At 38.2% G+C, this 18796-nt stretch overlaps 1 protein-coding gene across 1 annotated transcript in view; it reads right to left on the reverse strand.

Moving 5' to 3' along the window:
- The window catches only part of LOC124629657 (Down syndrome cell adhesion molecule-like protein Dscam2), a 114953-nt gene that overhangs the window by 73611 nt on the left and 22546 nt on the right, over positions 1-18796 (reverse strand). The window contains exon 2 of the mRNA XM_047163170.1: positions 2411-2579. Within this exon, the coding sequence (XP_047019126.1) occupies positions 2411-2579 (169 nt within the window). The remainder of the gene's footprint in view (positions 1-2410; positions 2580-18796) is intronic.

An 18796-nucleotide genomic window follows, 5' to 3' on the forward strand; every position in this document is an offset into this window, starting at 1 on the left:
CATTGATCCTCAGAACTGGGAGACAAAAGCCATTTGCCGCCCTGAATGGAGAGGCCTACTTAAAAATGCAATCAAAGATTTCGAAGAGCAAAGGAAATCCGCACTGGATGCGAAGCGTGATGCTCTTAAGGCTAAAACACCAGTAGCCATTCATTATAACTACGTGGACGGTATCCTAACGTGCAGCCAATGCTCGCGCACGTTTACACATAAAATAGGGTACTGCAGCCATCAAAGGGCGCATAGAAGAGCTGATCATCCTAGTTCTTCTCTCAATGATAACTGAAAGCAGTCACCATAGCCGAAATCGGCAGGGAAGTAAGTAGTACCCTCAGATCGATAATTATCACGCACAATTTCACGATAAACGGTTTCTGGCGATGAAATTATTCTATTCTATTCTATTTTTGTATATGGCAATCCGTGTCGATGTCAATTTCGACGATTCTGCCAATGACAAGTGGGATGAGAAGCAAGAAGTGCTTTTGATTAAAATAAATTAAAATATATATATATGTCGGATAGGCGGCGAAACACATCAGAATGGCACTATCGTCCGACATCAGTTAGGGTAATCAAGCAAAGAGATAACTCAAAGAAACTCAAAACTCAAACGTTTATTCAAATTAGTCAGAACAAAAGACAGCCCCCAAAACGCCCGCCCTTCGCCACTTCCTATGTGTTTTGGCTTGGGGAGAAGAAGTGGCGGAACAAACTCCCCAGCAACACATGTCTGTCTGTTAGGTTAGAAGAACCTTTACACTTTAATTTCAAAAGACACTTTACACACTTTACAATATGGATCTACAACGGTACTAGAACACTAGGAAATAACACTAAGTACACTAGACGTGACGTAGGGCAGTTTCGAGATGTGTGCCGCACGACGACTCAACGAAGACTGAGCTCCGCGGACGCCACGCCGACCACCACGACTCTGCCAAGCGCGCCAAATTGTTGTTTCATCGGAAACGCCACCAGAGGGCGCGCTTGCGTGACGTTTAGTGTCCGTACTATTGACAGTCTCCGACATATATACAATGTGTCCCGGGGATAAGTGACCGCCCGAAATTTTTTGAATATTTGTACAAAATTAAGGATAATTTCCTTTATATTTGGGACTTACCGCCTTTGGTTTTTTTTAATGATTTTTTTAATTTTTTTAGTAAATACTGTGACGTGCTGCAGTTTTTTTAAGATATTTCCTAAGTTTTTACATCTTTTTAAATTCTTTTTTCTTTATTGACTAGCCGACATCATAGTTTATCAATTAAAATTATCAAACATAACAAAAATGTAATAAAACATTTATTAGAACAAAAAGAAAATAAAAATTCAAAGAAAATAACGCCTTTTTTTCAGTTTTTTCAAAATAAGTCCAATAAATGCCCCCTTAATATCACTTTCTTTTAATTTATTAATAAACTACATGATATTTCCTACAATAGCTCAGAACAATGTTTGCTGCTATTTCAAACAAATGCAAAAATACAGTCAGTTGAAATTTGAAAAAAAAAGAGCAAAGCCTGTTATTAACAGGCCTGACAATAAATTTTTTTTAATGATTTTTTTCAAAAATGTAAAAGAAATTATCCTTAATTTTGTACAAATATTCAACAAATTTCGGGCGGTCACTTATCCCCGGGACACATTGTATATATATTGATTTAAGATGGTGCTGTGGCCGATCTTGTGTAACTTAATGTGTTATTATGCATAGTATTCGTGCTTATTTCACCCCTGGGATGTTGCATTTGGTCACCATCACCATCTAAGCTCTCCAATAAACATGCTCCACGTCTGTTGTTTACATTATGTCCATAGTTATTGACCAACGAACTTTGCTTCAATATATCAAACTCACGTTGTAGCATCTCCAGCTGTTCAATCGTAGCATATTGTTGCTTTATAACACTTATATCTTGTTGAATTAGTAACAAATCCTTCAGTATTTTCGTTACATCGACGTGATCAAAAAGAATCGGGGGCAGTTTGTGCAGCTCCCGGGCGACAATAATTCGTATTTCTTTCGGATCTGTCTCCTTAAGGGTGCAAATGATGTCGTCAATGTTTCGAAATGTCTTTCCGTCTCCTCTCCTCGTTTTTTTCTTCTTTGTTGCTGCAGGGATAGACTGAAACAGTAGGTTCTTGGCATCCACTATATCGTTCTCAGAAAAAGCACTGATACATATTCTACTTATACTCTCCTCGTCCATAACATCCAATTTATTGTTCACAAAAGCTAACACCTCGTTTATCACAATGTTACATTTTAAACATTTCACAAGATTCGCAGCCATATTCGCTAACGCCCGTTATGCGCAACCGAACGGAACCGAGGCGTGGGCGCGACTGATAATATGATCATATTTTGTGTATAACGAAAAGTTACAATGGTGACTACACTTACCTCAGTCCAGGCACATCAGACACCGGCGCTCCGTCTTCAGTGAGCCAGGATATGACGGGCGCGGGCGAGCCGTGCGCCGCGCAGGACACGCGCGCGCCCGTGCTGTTGGAGAACGACAGCCGCGGCGGCGGCTCCATCAGGAACAGCAGCTGGCACGACGATGGTGATGCTGGGGACAAAGGGGAGACAGTCAGTAAAGAGAACCATTGGGTATATATTTGGTGCTTTTGGTTAATGATGACGCAATACAAGAACGTGAGCAATATTGCGAAATAGGCCTAACATGCTCATCAATGAGGGTTTCTCGTATACGGGGATGAGAGATAGATACGTGTATTTCAGGGGATTAACCAGGCTAAGCTATTAATGCAATATTGGTGCCTACTCACAAGGCTAAATCAAATTACCTCTAAAATCGTTACGGTAAGCCTCCTCAGGCTACATTATGAGTTATTACTCATCGTACACATAATTAAGATCGACAAGGCCAAGAATAAAATTGAATGTTTAGATAATATTAAATCAGTATTATTTTAATCTTGGCACGTCCCGGGTGATTTAATAAAGCCAGCCCAAAGTTTTATTTTATGCAAACATGAATAAGCTTTCCAAAAATAAGTTTCTTTGTATTACACCAATTTTCCGCAACAGGGTGACGCCGGGTGATCACACGATTACTTGAAACTTATCACGACATTACAAACACTTACAAACGCTTATAACCCAGCTGTAATTATGAGTCTTCATCTCAATTTTGGTGATTAAAAAGGCCCTTAAACACCAACACAATTAACTCTAAGGCTGTCAATAATTTTCTTAATTATTTGTCTGGAAATCATTAACTCGTACGTCTCAAACGTTTCATTTAGCAAAATAAAAGGGTTTCTCAAACGGTAAGTCAATTAATGTGAGCCGAACGGCGTAAACAATTAGCCGCGCGGAGACGCGACGCGGCGCGGCGCGGTGTGACACGGTGCGGTGCGGCGCGACGCGAGCTCTTCAGCATCAGCATGTGTCTGTCGCCGACTGTACGTAATTAGCAGCTGCCTACCTACTCGTATGAGTTATTGGATGTGCCTTTTGATTACGGAGTCAAAGGGAGTCGCGGGAACATTCACGCACGCTGCGGTTCATTAGGATGTCACTATGAAATAGCGCTCTGTTAATAAGTGCTCGCGTATAAGTATAATCACTGCTATGATTTAATGACTGCCATATATCTTGTCAAAACAAGTCGGAAATGAATTCCATAAAGGTTGCTGGAAGCTTCCATTCAGGTGCGCGTTAACCTCACGATTTTCAGATAGAATACAAATGTTTTATCCTCAAATACTTCTTTTACGTAGGTATAATTACAAGACACATAATTCAGGCGGCACGGCAACACCTGGCCTGAACATTTCGGCTTACAGATTTATGAGTGTCGCGTGCACAGAACCGCACCTTAATCTCACGACAGGGCGACACGAGACGCGCGGCATCCCCGCTATTCGTTACTCCGTGTTAGGGCGCTTTATTAAAATTCCAGTGTTGCGTCAGTTTGTCGTGTGACCGCGCTAATTGTCGCAAGTCGCACAACAATTCGCGACGGAATCTCCTTTGACGCAACTCCTTTGATGTTCACTTATTATTGTAAGACGTCGTGTAAATTAGTTACACTTGATATTATTTCTACGTTAAACATAGCCGTGTGCTTAAATTAAGTTTGTTGGTGTTCAGGGATGTACCAGCTGGTGCTGTTTCTATTTGGGTTTATCTTGCAACATGTGTTAAACCAAATTAAATTAGGATACGGAGATACTAGTCGCTACATAAAAAGAAATAACAACATTACATTAACCCCGGAAACTTATATTGGCTGCTCAGTAACAGCAATAGTTATGGCGAAAACGAGGTCTTCGCTAAGAATTTCGCTAGTCCCCATAAATAGTAGACAACAAACCGGCAACAAATAACACTACAATAACTAACATCCATATCAAGAGGCTGACTTTAATATAGTGCGAGAGAGGAACTTAATAAAACGAAATTACACGTAGTGCGGCTTACAGCGGCTTAGGCCAGCCACCACTCAAATTTACTGGCCGTCTCCGCGACTATAAAAAGAGCATTTGAGCGTGTTACGCGGACGTAAAATATACGAGCTCCTGGCCTAGCGCCCTGCTAGTGATGCGGTTAATAAGATCGATGTTCTGTTAGTGGCTTCAATGAATTTATGATTTCAAATTAATATTATATAACGTTTAATTGTGACGAAAGCCATTGTTTAAAAACTAGTAAGTACCTAAACTAGTAATAATGTGTTTTACTTTGCTTTTATGGCTAGTTTGGAAAGAATGCTTTTAATAGTTTTATTATTTGTCTATCCCGTACCGTGAAAACTTTAAAGCAAGGTACATATGTATAACATAATTCCATCAAAATTCGATTATAGAACACAAATCGATAACTATTCGCCACATCACTAGACACAATGCCAGGTGTTCGGATATTGTTTTATGGCAGTTCCAGTTTGAGGCAAATTGCACAAGTTGGCTCACCTATGTGTTTATCGATGGCTCTGATAAAAACTCGAGATCAGCGTCATTGGAGCCGTTCCTTTTGGATCGTATTTACGCGTTCCACGGTAACGATGGCGTGGGTACTTCGGTTTATACCTCATTTCGTGTTACAGCCTGCGACGATCTGATACTATATTTGTGAACGCTACACCTGGAGTGATAAAGCGAGGAATTTACGTACTCGGTATCTGCTGTTCTTTACTGGAAGTTACGTCAAGAAGTTATCGACTGTACTGTACCTAGGTATATTAAGTAGAGTATGGTGATTATTGGTAATATTATGAACATTTCTCCAACGACATTCCTAAATAGAAAAGTAACTTTTGTGTTCATGTTTGTCATTCAGACAATAATCTCAAATCCTTGAAAAAGAACTTGGCATTTCAAACAATTCGTCACAGATTTTCGTCCCTAATTTGTGTCGTTTAAGAAATTCTCTTAATAAAGATTTTTCTGAACATTGAAAGCACCACGAATTCGCTGGGACATTTCTTTTTTGTTAATAAAAGTGTCGAAAACAAGTGAAGTTCGTCTTTGTCAGTGTCCCTAATAGAAGTAGACAAAAGACAGGCCGCCATACTACTGCGCCTCCCGGATGCGGTTCTAGTGAAAACTTTTTAAGTACTTGTTTTCAGTTCGCGGCTTTTTGCTCTAGTCGCGAGGGCTCAAAGTGGTTTTTATCAAATTTGGCTTAGGGCTTTTAGACACGAGAGTGATGCATTGATGATAGTCGAGCATAACTCTCAAAGGCAGTGCTGCAAATGCTAGGCTAAAAATTTTACTTTTTAGTAAAACATGTTTTGCTAAGCTACACCAATGTCGAAGTAAATAATGAAAATCATTAAACAAGTATTTATTCGTATTTAATTTCTGACAAACCCAACTCAAGTTTAATTCCGTAAACATAAACATGTTATGTTAGATTCGTGGTGTGGACCCTAATGAGTTCGGGATTAATTCAGCTGTAAAAGAGTTTCGGCCAGAGGTCATTGTGATATCCATATAGTTAAGTTTAATCCGCAGCAGCTCATTAATAACTACGTAATCCATTCGGGCGGCGTTTAACCCTTTCAGACCCTAAACAAGGCTGTAACTTCAGACCGGCCGTGATGGTGTGTGGTACAAGTGATGAATAGAACTAAGAAGTGTTAATTAAATTTAAGTATCTTGAACAAAGTCATTAAGAGGACGCATTGGAAATTTTGGCGCCAATTATCTCAATTTTTCTCAGTAAATACATAACGGATCAAAATACAACTTGGTTACCTGAAAGTTCACGATAAAAACCTTATTTTGTTAGTTTTCAAAACGTGATTAGGTAACTTTTTTAACAGAGAAAAATATATCAAACATACCTCTTTTTAAACAGAGATTCACATATTATGGGCAAACGGGACCGATTTAAGCCTTTTGTCTTTTTTCGCAGTTGAGTATATACATACTCTTTAAAATTGTAAAAAGAATATTTATCAAATTATCATTTCTAAATAATAAAATTACAAAACCATTTTGTCGCTTACTTCTTTTAGTTATAAGCTAGCACGCGTATTGTAATCCTCGCCCCGCTCAGACGCTCCGTTCCCTCTTGGCCTCTTAGGTGCGCGTGCCGGTTATGGAATTATTGTTTACCAATTCGTCGCCTTAAGAATCAGGATATTTTTTAGTTTATTGATTAAATGTCATATTTATTACCTATTTTTGCGTAAAATATCTTTTACACCGTTGTTTTAACACTTGACTTTTCTAGAATTACACCTAGAATTTGATTCCATAAATAAAGTATTTACTAGGAATACGAAATAGCTTCACTTATAATTCACATAATATAATTTTCACACCTTTTGTTTTAAAACATCGCTGACGCTTATAACTTGGTCCATACCAAAAAAGGTCTTTGATATGCCAATATGCATGCACGACAGACTTCTCGAGGCAAATTGAAATTTGCCAAGACCCACCTCCATTGGGTCACCGGCCTGCTGAGCTTGGCGCAAAACGGTTATTGTCAGTACGATCGCTTTCATTGCACCCCATGAATGGAACATACCCCAGTATTGTGATTATGCAAATCCAATGTTTACTGTTGCTATGGGAGAAACCTTTCCAGGAGCGTTGTTTTTATTTCGTGTAATCGAGGTAATCGAGTTTTTAAAATGTATTGCTATAACGTTTTTCATGGTGTTTTAATCTGGCAATTGGCACAAAACCTGACTTACAAGAGATTAAACTCAACTTCAACAAACGAAAAACGTTCTCACAGTCACTAAATATGAATTAAACATGCACTCTTTGAATGTTTTTCAATAAAAAAGTAAGCAGTGTAAAAAGCTAGAAAGTTGGCAACTCCGACTATGTACAAAACAAGAACGTTTGTCCGTCCTCACAACTGGGTCAGCTCATATAGCGACACTTCGAGAACTAGCTAAACAAATTAATAAACGAGTTTCATATTATTTGATGTTTGCACTTGACACCTTAAAAATATCTAATTTTTATAGGAAACACACTATGTTTTAAGCTGAAAAATTAAGCTATTTAAGCAGCAGAGGGCGGAAAAATAAAAATCTGTGTATCCACTACATATAGCAAATTATTTGTCTACAAATCTCGACCATTTTCTAGCGTCTTTAACATCTCCAAGAATTTTCACACATAAATTCTCCAACGGCTTTACAATGCAGCAGAAATTTAAATCGAAAGTCTATTAAATCATCTTTAGTATTTGTTGGCGACAGTTTTTTCTCTCGTTAAGTGGATCATTAAGAGCGCCGTGGCTCGTGGCTCGTGGCTAAGTGTTCAGGCGCCTGTCAGTTAATGACTGAAGCGAGTTAAGCTTCAACTAAGTTGACCAACAACCCAGAGCGGTATTTCTTGTATTAGTTTCAGTTTTTGGAACTTTTCAAGTCATTAGAGTGAACTGATCGATGGTTTGTGTGTTTTTGTCAAACTTGTATAAAACAGAAATAACTATTTAATTACTCGTATTTGAGGTAGTTACAATTAATGATTGAATCTCCTACTAACTAAGTACGTGTGCAATGCAGAATCAATTATCGTTACTGTATCTGTTGCGGTAGATACTAAATTCCTTTTCCGCATCCCCTCTTCTTCTTTCGAGTCGATGACAAGTCATATGAGACTACACTATGTCAGCCCAATATTCCGCCACAGCGAGAGCACGGCCGGATGCGCTCATTAAGTCCTCCCGCGAGCAGGTTTCAGGGCACAGTGGACATGCGATTAGGTGGGACATCGTCTGCACGGCAGCCCCGCACTCGCCCCAAGGTCCGCCCCGCCCGCGAAACCCCACCTGGATCGATTATCTTTGCTCCGGCCTACCTGTGTTCGGAGTCTGTTTAGAGACTGCCAGACTCTTCTCGGGAGATCGTGTCCAGGAGGGAGACTTTCTAAGACCGGGACAAACGGGGAGGGCAGTAAACTCCTCGATCGCCAAAGATCCCGTCTGGCACGAGAGGCCTCACCATCGACAGGAGCAACGGTTTTGTAGAAATCCCTGCGGCTTTTAAGCCGTTGTGGCACAGAGGTGTAATTGTGCATGGGGTGTCGTTGGTCTGTTTCGAGTTTGGCTCTCTCGATGCCAGAGGCTACGCTTCTGCGAACATCTGGTGGGGCAATGCCGGCCAGTGGGTGCAGCATTTGTAACGGGGTCGGCTTGAGGCAGCCAGTTATAATGCGGCACGTTTCGTTCAGTGCTACATCCACCTGCCCAGCGTGAACGGAACGACTCCACACTGGGCACGCATATTCGCCCGCGGAGTAGCAGAGTGCCAGGCCATCCCCTCTGCACATGGATTACCTCAGTCCTCGGATCATCGGAGGATGATGATCTGTTGCGGTAGATACTAAATTCCTTTTCCGCATCCCCTCTGCACATGGATTACCTCAGTCCTCGGTAACGTCCATTATTTAAATAATAACACTTATAAAAAGTGTCAGAGTGTATTACTCTCGCAGCGTGGCAGTAAAACGGAACGTAACAGCTACAGCGCCATAAAACGCCCATACGTTTAAACGCTGAGCAGTAAAGCGGGTGTTCGCTCGTCGATACCACGGATATTAAATTAGTTTATGCCCCCTTATATTGGATAAATACTGTCTGAATGGGAGACACGCCTTGATGGCCTTTAAAATGTAGCGTTATGTCGCGTCATATACGTACATACACGTCAAACGTAACGTACCTACTCACGCGTATATTCACTCGACATCACATTTATGAGACGCGTTTCGCGTTGACTACAATCATAATTCCAATGTAATTTCCATTATTCTATCTAAATAACATTTCAATTTTTCTATTACACGATCATTGTTTTCGTCAGGCAGGACAAAGATTTCCAACTACAAACTTTGACTACTCATAAAATGTTAATGATGGTTCGGTATCGTTCAGGCTGTAATATTGAAGTAACGTCCGGACACGAGATGACCTCATTTTATGATCAATTTTACCATTCACACGTCATGATAGAGGACGTTAATAACCCTTAGTTCGAAGGGCTCACACACAACGTAATTGGATAGAGATATTTCACGACATTATATACCTATAGAAAATTGACATTTCGTCGCGGGTATGTTACTTAACCATAATCCCGAAGACGTAGTTATCCTATCATACGCTTAGACACACAATGCCCACATACCTAATCAGTAAATCATTATCCAAACAACTTACACAAGTACATACATATAGCATTAATACATAATGTTTGCACGAGACTATACCACAGACTCTATAGTTAATACCACAGCTGCTATATACCAGGTGCGCAGTGTTGCGGACTCGACGGAATGTCTTAAACGTTCGCGTCTGCGGCGAGTGTTCACTGATACCGTGCTGTTGCAGTCGGCGGATTAGATCATCAGCGTGGCTCAGACTGTTGGTTATTTGTGACAGTACATAAAATCGTAATTAGTTTAGAGTTAGTAATCTACATACTTGTTTGCTTTATAAATTCTACTTTTTAGAGTTTTTTAAGTTTATGGAGACGTCCACATCCGAAGAAACTATATCCTGCGTCTTCATAAAAAGTAGGTTATCTTTGTTTCCATAAAAATTATCTCAGGAACTACTGGTCCGATTTGAACAATTCTTTCAGTGTTAGACAGCCCATTTATCGAGGAAGGCTATAGGCTACTATACGGGTTCGTGCAGAGGTCCCACGGGATGCGGGTGAAACCGCTGGCAGAAGCTAGTATTACAATAATGTTTTACAATAATATTTGAACAACGTTTTGAGAGATGATTTGAAAGACCAACGTCTTTGACCTCAAAACATTCACCCGTTTTAGAGTAAAAGCGTAACGAACATAAAGACTTTCATTTTAAACTCAATTGTTTCAGTTAAGTTTCTATGTACATCTGTAATATACCTGCTACCAATGTGGGATTATGTTATTTATTGGAATGTTTGTGTAACATAAACCAGTGCAGCAAGACATCGGTAACAGATGGTCGGTGTCGCTCGTAATTAACACTACTTAGCATCTATACTACGCTTTACCTGATTGAAAGAGTAGATCAATTCTATAGATGCTTGCATTGTTATTATACCACGAAATTTCATTAATCGGTTAACGTAACAAATAATTTAAAATTTTAAAGCACATTCTGCCTCAGTATAGAGATTGAAAATAAAAATAACCATTACATAAATCAACTCACCGATCAACATTACAATTAACTTTAGTTTAAACGCTACCTGGAGAGCATTTAAACAGTCGGAACATTGGGAAGATTTCCCCCGGGGTCAATGACCTGGCCCGATAATTGCGCGTCGCAATTACACTTGCATTTAATTACGCGCCGCCAGAGGTCGCCGGCCGCGCCGCGTCACTTCCGCAGTCGCGCCGGAAGCTGCGCACACTGCCGCTTTGTTCCCGCTCACATTGTGCCGCTATGTATTATGTGGTGTGTGCTTGTGTGGGTAGCGAGTTCGGTAGGCTTCTATCATTTTACGGAATTATTTGAAAAATAACACATCACAGTTAAACAAATAAAATTAAACGTGCACCGGGAAAGCTATGTTAAATCAGCACAACAAGCAGCAGTGTAGTCACATCTGCGTAGGTGCAGAACTGCGTAGGCGCATGATAGCGTAGCTCGTAGCAGCGTAGCGTATGCACGTAGCCACGTAACAGTAGCCGTGTAGCAAAGGAACATTACATTGAAGTTTACAACAGCTTTGTAGTTAGCGTCAACGTAATATATACTTTACGTATATACGTATAATACTTTACATACAAAATTATAATGATATATGTAAAACACGTCATCACAGAACTCAGCCTCAGCTAGAATACATTACATTAGCTACAATTGGAATAACACAAACGAAAATCCTCAAACTTTCTAAACAGAACGAAGCTTGTCGTATGTTTTTCATTAACAAAATACGGTAGTTGAACAAAACAGGCGTGTATCTGGAGGCTCCATTGTGCTCTGTCCACATACCGCTGTAGGCATGCAGTACGACGTACACTGCGTTGACAAAAATCCGGGCGCACTTTCAAACGAATAAGTATTCAAAATAAAAATGTTTTCCGTGCACACTTTACAGGCACTTTGCTCGAGCCTACTGGCTCGGAATGTTGATTACTGAGAGTAAAGCGCCAAGTTTACAATTTATTACGTATTAAAATATCAGATTTATTTGTAATTGTGTATTTTAATAATTGCGTTTTACCAATGTGGTTATCAGTAGTGGTAACATGGGCCATTACAAATTAAAACCTCGAAATACAATATTTGATTAATCAAATTACTTACGAAATGATTCGTTAAACTACGTATACCTTAACTATGATGGCTAGGTATCATATAACATTGTATATTGGTGCACAATTTCGCTGCATAACCAGGCCAAAAGAATTTGGTTGTTTTAATCTGCTCGCCTGCAGGTACACAAAACAGTCTCGTAAGCAGGAATGTGAGCAATGCCAACAATTATTTGAAAACCAGCAAATTGTTTCACATACCTAGTTGTTTCACCAGACAGTTATAGGGATATTAATAAAAACATTGAAATATTTGAACAAATGAATCGTTCGAGTAAACATTTGCATTGGATTTGTGATGTAAGTGTTATTTGTTACAGCAGTTTAATTTTTTCGTGTAACGTCACGTAGACGTATATTTTTTGTTAGTATTTACTATACGCAATCCTATTTCAAAACAGGCAGTTCTTCGAAATAAATAATAATGGGTGATCAAACATAAAAAAATACAAACATCCGAATTGAAGTCGAATAAAAATAGTTTTTCGTTTAAAAAATCGGTTGTAATAAATTGGCTGTTAATGAATTAGTGCTAGAAATTATTACCGTCCGTAATTCAACACAAGAAAACTTAAAAAAGTTCAAAGAAGAAATCTGAGCTTAGCATAATATTTCACAATGCCTTGTTACCGCCTTCATTATATTTTCATTACGTTTTACCGCCAAAAGCGGCTTGCAGTATGAAGCTATAATAGCACGTGCAATATCTGCTTCGATGCAGTTAGAACCGGCTCAAGTCGGTTGGAGCTAGTCTCAGGCGACGCATACAAACGAAGACAGCACTTGTATGTACTGACGAGAGATCTCATTGCCATTCAAATTGCTGCGTCGGGTGTAGCTGCATGGCTCATGAGGAAATTGGTGATAGGTTATTGGAAGTGTTAAAGTTAACCGTGTGACAGGTGTTTAAAATAAGTCTCAAAAACGTGCTAAACGTCTGTCTTACTTTTATGTAAAACACGATGTCTTTTAAGTTCAACCATATAAAACAGCACTGACACAAAAAAAAAAACCATTATATTATTTTTTTATTTTTGGATACTGAGTTTTACAAAATCTTTACAAAAAAAAAAATCTTTACAAAATCTTTATTTATGTTTTAAGAGGTTTAACATAGTTGGTGATAGGAGCCTCCTTTTAAGCAAATAATGCCTGTATTAGGACACTCCGCTCTTCTACATCAATATGCTATAAATAAAATAAAAAACTTAGATTTAAACTGCACGCTTGTGTATGTACATGTGTCTGTGCATGTGTGTGTGTGTGTGTGTGTGTGTGTGTGTGTGTGTGTGTGTGTGTGTGTGTGTGTGTGTGTGTGTGTGTGTGTGTAAATATAAGTGTGTGTGTATGCGTATGTTTGTTTCATTTTGTGTGTTGTAATAGTGCCTCAGTGTCTTCGTAATTTAGTGTTTTTATCCAATTAGTTATAATTTTTTTACATTCGTGTAAATGTTTATTGTGTACAAATATCTTCTTATTTATTCTATTATAAAGTTGACATGAGCGTGTACTGTACTGAATGGCGGCAAATTTAGTTCTTGTTTGTGGAACCTGTGCTATGAGATATTTCCGTCTTCTTGTTGTGGTACCTGGATCATATGGCAGATTTTTGTGTTTTTTTAGAAAAGTTTGTAAAATATATAGTTTTCTAACAGAAAGAAGTTCACTGTCTTGATACAGCATTTCAGTAGGGTATCTCATCCTTTTGAAGTACATTATTTTTATCACGGCACGTTGTCCTCGTTCAACATGTATAAAACTAGATTTTGCAGCCCCGCCCCATACTGTGATGCAATAAGATATAACGGATTGTGCTAGAGAGATATATATTTCATTTAGTATATTTCTGTGAGAGCCAGATTTCCTTTTGATGTTTGTCGGTACTATGTGTCTCAATGTTTTAAAAATCCATCCCAATTTCCTAATTCTTCCAGTAACATGTTCAACATGAGAGTACCACGATAATCTGTGGTCAATAATTACGCCTAGGTATTTTGTATCTACCACTTTGGTTACCGAGGGGCAGGTACAATTACCAGGTGAAGCTGTATCACATGAGTGGACTTTAATGTTGAAAGATTCATCAGGTTGTGATTTTTTGTAGATGGAGAAGCATATGTAGTTGGTTTTCGCGGTATTTAACGTGAGGAGGTTGTTAACGAGCCAAGCCGCAATTTGGGACATACCTTTCTCTGCCTTACTTTTCACATCTGACCAACTGTGCCCGTGGAAAACTACGGCAGTGTCATCAGCGTATGAAAATATCTTTGCATTTTCAACTTTAAGGTTACAGAGATCGTTAATATAGGCTAAAAATAGCGTGGGGCCCAATACACTACCCTGCGGCACACCAAATAACACATCCGCATCATCACTAATATATCCTCCGATCCGCACCCTCTGTTTCCTGTTTGTTAGGTAGTCTGCAAGAAAATTGAGAGGCGGTCCCCTTATCCCGAGTTTTTCTAGTTTGCTCACCAAGGTGGGAACGGAAACGGTGTCAAAAGCTTTTTTTAGGTCTAAAAATACAGTCAGGCATTTCCTCCCTCTATCTAAATGGTCAGTAACTAAAGAGGTGAGGGCCTCAACTGCATCCTCAGTAGAAATTCCCCTTCTAAAGCCGAACTGTGCTGGGGATAAAATATTAAACTTATTTAAGTAATTCACTAATCTGGTGTTGGTTAATTTTTCTATTACTTTAGACAGGGCTGGCAACACCGAGATGGGTCTGTAATTATTGACATCGCTTCCGTCCCCTCCCTTGTGAACAGGAGTAATAACAGATTGTTTCAGGGGGTCCGGGAATACTCCGTGTCTGAAGCAGATGTTAGCCAGATGGGCTATAACAGGGGCGAGTTCTTTGGTAAAGTATTTTAGAAATCTTGTTGAGATACCATCCCAGCCAGGTGCACTATCAGACTTCAAGTTCCTTATTATTATTTCCACTTCCTCTGTGTCGGTATCCAAAAGCACGAATGAATTTATTTGTGTGTTTAGATTGAGTTGTTGGTGATCAGGTCTGGTAATGATTCTAGGTTGTATTTGTTGAGCTAATTCTTTTCCTATGTTCGCAAAGTATTTATTTACGTAATTAACTGACTCAGACGCAGTAGGTTTAATATTTAGTAATTCTGCACTTTGATTTTTTGATTTATTTGTATAAGTAAGTGTTTTTATATTTTTCCATAGTAATTTTGTGTTTGTTATTGATTCAGCTAGCAATTCTCTTTCATATTTCCTTTTAATTTTTTTGATGAGGCTATTGCAATAGTTTCTGTACCGGGTGTACGTGATTTTTAGAATTTCGTTGTGTGGGTCAGAACGTGAGTTTAGTTGTAGTTTGTTGCGATTCTTTATACACCGTAGTATTCCCGGTGTTATCCACGGTTTAATGATGCGTTTGCTATTGGGAATATTTTTAGTTGTAGTATTACTTTGAATAGTATCAGTAAGTATTTCTATAAGTAGTTCGGTCAGTACATTAGGATCATCACAGAACAATAATTTGTTAATATTTTTTTCTTTTAGATAGTTAAAAGCTTGTTCTAAATTCAACAGGGTAACGCTTTTATTTTTAATCTCACTGGTTTTTATTTTTGATATTGACAAAAATGTGGTAAAATGATCGGTGATAGAAGTCTGTAGAACTGCTATGAATGCACAAGTTTTTTTCATGTTGATTCGCAACATGAAATGATCTAGACAATTCTGTTCTCTGGTAGGTAGGATATGTCCAGGTAAAATGGCGTAGGTTGAGAGGGTATTAAGATAATTTAAGCGGTTATTTTTCTCAGTAGGCGCTTCAGTCTCCTTAGGTCTAATATTAATATTTATGTCACCAGCTATGACTAGGTTTTTACTTGAGTCTATAATGTCCAAATGAGAGCTGAGTGAGTCTAGGAAATTACTAATATTTGTATTTGCTGGAGATCGATATATGCATAGAACCGTGGTATTCAATATGTCTACCTGGAGACATGAGGCCTGGGATAATTTGATTTCCTTAATTTTAGGTTTTAATGTACTTTTTACATACACGACAACTCCATCATTTTGGTTGTACTGACGCGATGTGACATAAGAATGATAATTGGCGAGTTGTGGTGTAGGTTTATTAATATTTAATCTACATTCTGTCAAGATGATTAAGTCTGTTTCAAATTTAAGTGAAGATAAAGTAATAATAAAATCATCAAAATTGCAGTAAATACTCCTAATGTTCTGAGAAATTATAGATAAGTCATTTTTCTTAACACATATATGATTAGAAAGATTCGAGGGATGGCATTCAATAGAACGTGAAATTTTAATTGTATCTAGCTCATTAACTGTTTGGACTGTGTTACTCATAAAGAATGCTTTTAAGTAGAGTTATAGTCACAAATAGAACGTTGTAAATATCACTGGTTACCAAGCGTAGAGTTTATAATAAAGTTATGCTAACTCGCGGCTATTTATTTCATTTTGGTTTTTATATACACGGCATTTTAGTAACAGTAGGTATAATATCAAATTGTATTGTTAATTTGAAGCAAGCCTTCTCCCTCTCAACCTAGTTACAACTAGTTATCTATCCTGCCTGCATTACATATGACACACATGTAGTTCTCAGATTTTAGTTGAAAGTGCTAATTTGCTGAAGTTGCTCGACGCTGCGAGTGCATAATATTTGTATTTTATATGCAAGTACTTGTACTGATGCGCTCATTACTGAACTAATTCAGTCTGCTTTATAGTGTCAGTGATTATATTGATACAGGGTTTTATAATGTCTTCACTAATCGATTCTGTTCAATACCTAATTTGTTTAAGTTAGGTAAAGTTTTCCATCAAACACAAAGTTTTTACTTGTTACGGTTTTTTTATGGACACTAGGAGACATTTAATTCTAGAAATACCTCTTTAGTCGATTCTACCTATTACCCTGCTTATAGATTTGTCAATAACCAATTTTTTGTCTATCCCTTCCTCTGAAGTGTAATTAAAATAATCAAAGTAATCAAATCGTTGTTTAAAATATAAAAGTACTAAATATTCACAGATATCACCAGGCGTGCGTATAACCCAGCTAACACTAGCACAGCGTAATTTCCGAGAATCACTAACATGTCACATAATCTCAAATACTCATAAAGTGATCCTAACTGAGGGGGGGAGGTTCGCCTACTTCCGGATCCGGAAACGCGCTAGCGACCGTTATTAACGACGCCCGGACGACGGCAATTAATAACTTGTGCGATTTATATGCGTTTAACTTTAATCCTAAATATATTGTAGGGAAAAGCTGTAGTTTTGAGTAGTGAATAATGGTAATTCAACTAAGTATTGAAAAATGTTGTTAAGAATCCGATAAGCCATGAAGATAATAACAAAGTTTCAAAAGTTATAATCCAACTGTACCTACTTCTATATAAATCTAAAAATATTTCGATAAAACAAACAAAACAATGCTAAAATTAAAAAAAAACATCTATTGTCGTTGAACGCAAACTGGTCGGAACTTAGCGACAAATAAAACGCTAACATAACGTGCATACGTTGTATGCTGTATGTATGTACATTGCTCTCTACATCAGCCTCCAGTAAGTAGCTCTGCATACTTGACATTGCACGCGGAATTGTTTGCAAGTGCTATAAGTATGTACTTGCTTTTGATTGCTTTTCTACTACTTGATTTTCATTATTTGGAGCCTTTTATCAAATTAAATAAGAAACTTACAGTAAAAGCTTCGGTAATATGTAATTACATCATCATCATCAGCCTATAGCAGTCCACTGCTGGACATAGGCCTCTCCAAGTGCACGCCACTGAGATCGATTTTCGGCTGCTCGCATCCAGCTCCTGCCAGCCGTCTTGCGCAAGTCATCACTCCACCGTGCCTGAGGACGTCCTACACTACAAATCACATATTATCAATACATATTACAATTACATATTACAATTACATATTATCTGTATTAACTATTTTTTGTAGTATTTAGTAATACCTTCTATTAAATGAAATTAATTAATAACAATAGAATAGTGATACCTAACGTACATATCAAAAACCTTAATATACTTACCACTAAATAATAAAATTGTTTTTTTTTTTTAGTTTTAATAGTTGATTTACAACTAAAACTACATAATTGGAAGAAAAGTACATAATTGGAAATCGATTGATCCCTCAGTCCTGAAACAAACACCCATCACAACAGTTAGAGCTAATAAAGAAACAGTTTCGATTCACTTAGAGAGCTCAAAGACCTAGTTCCAGCAAACAATATAAGATGCAAAGCGAGTTAGAGCATCGCCCGCATTAGCATTGCAAACTGCGGCCACTGGGCGCCGGCCTAATGTCACGCAATGTGGGGGCTGGGAACTGAGCACTTTGAACACTGAGATACTGTTGATGGACTCGGGATAGATCTACAGTTAACAGATAACAAAGGGAATATTGTACAAGTCCTTAATTTGATTTTCACTTATGTGAAGGCCACTTTGCTTTCAAATGCTATCTACATATCAGCCCTTCCCTTTTCTAAATATTTATAATTTATTATAATTTATTCTTTCTAAATACAAATAACAAAACAAATATTCGCTATTTTCAGCATAGCTGCAGCTAGGAAGCATCCTATAGGTATACGGTCTGTTATAGTGACATCGATAACTTTATTTGCTTCAGAGACAAAAACACTTAATTAACTTATCTATTGAGCATTACCTTTGTCATCGTTGTTTCATTCGACGTGTAATAACATTCAACTTCCTTTTACCAACAAGGAAAACTGTTTCAATTGCAACAAAAAGCGCTTGACGTAAATCTAAATTCTGTGCCGGGGAAATGACATCTGAGCGTACGTGAGCGACTGGAAGCGGCAACAAGCGGTCACAAAGCGAACAACGGCATTACAATAGAAAGGTTCTTTATGTCGCCGACGAATTCCGTGTGTCAAACACAAGCCGCGCCCTTGACGTCACAGCCACGCTCCAAGGAAACAATATAAATAGACCGTACTTGATGTATTGTATTGTTAC

The sequence above is a fragment of the Helicoverpa zea genome, chromosome 1, assembly GCF_022581195.2.
Source record: "Helicoverpa zea isolate HzStark_Cry1AcR chromosome 1, ilHelZeax1.1, whole genome shotgun sequence".
Classification (NCBI taxonomy): Eukaryota; Metazoa; Arthropoda; class Insecta; order Lepidoptera; family Noctuidae; genus Helicoverpa; species Helicoverpa zea.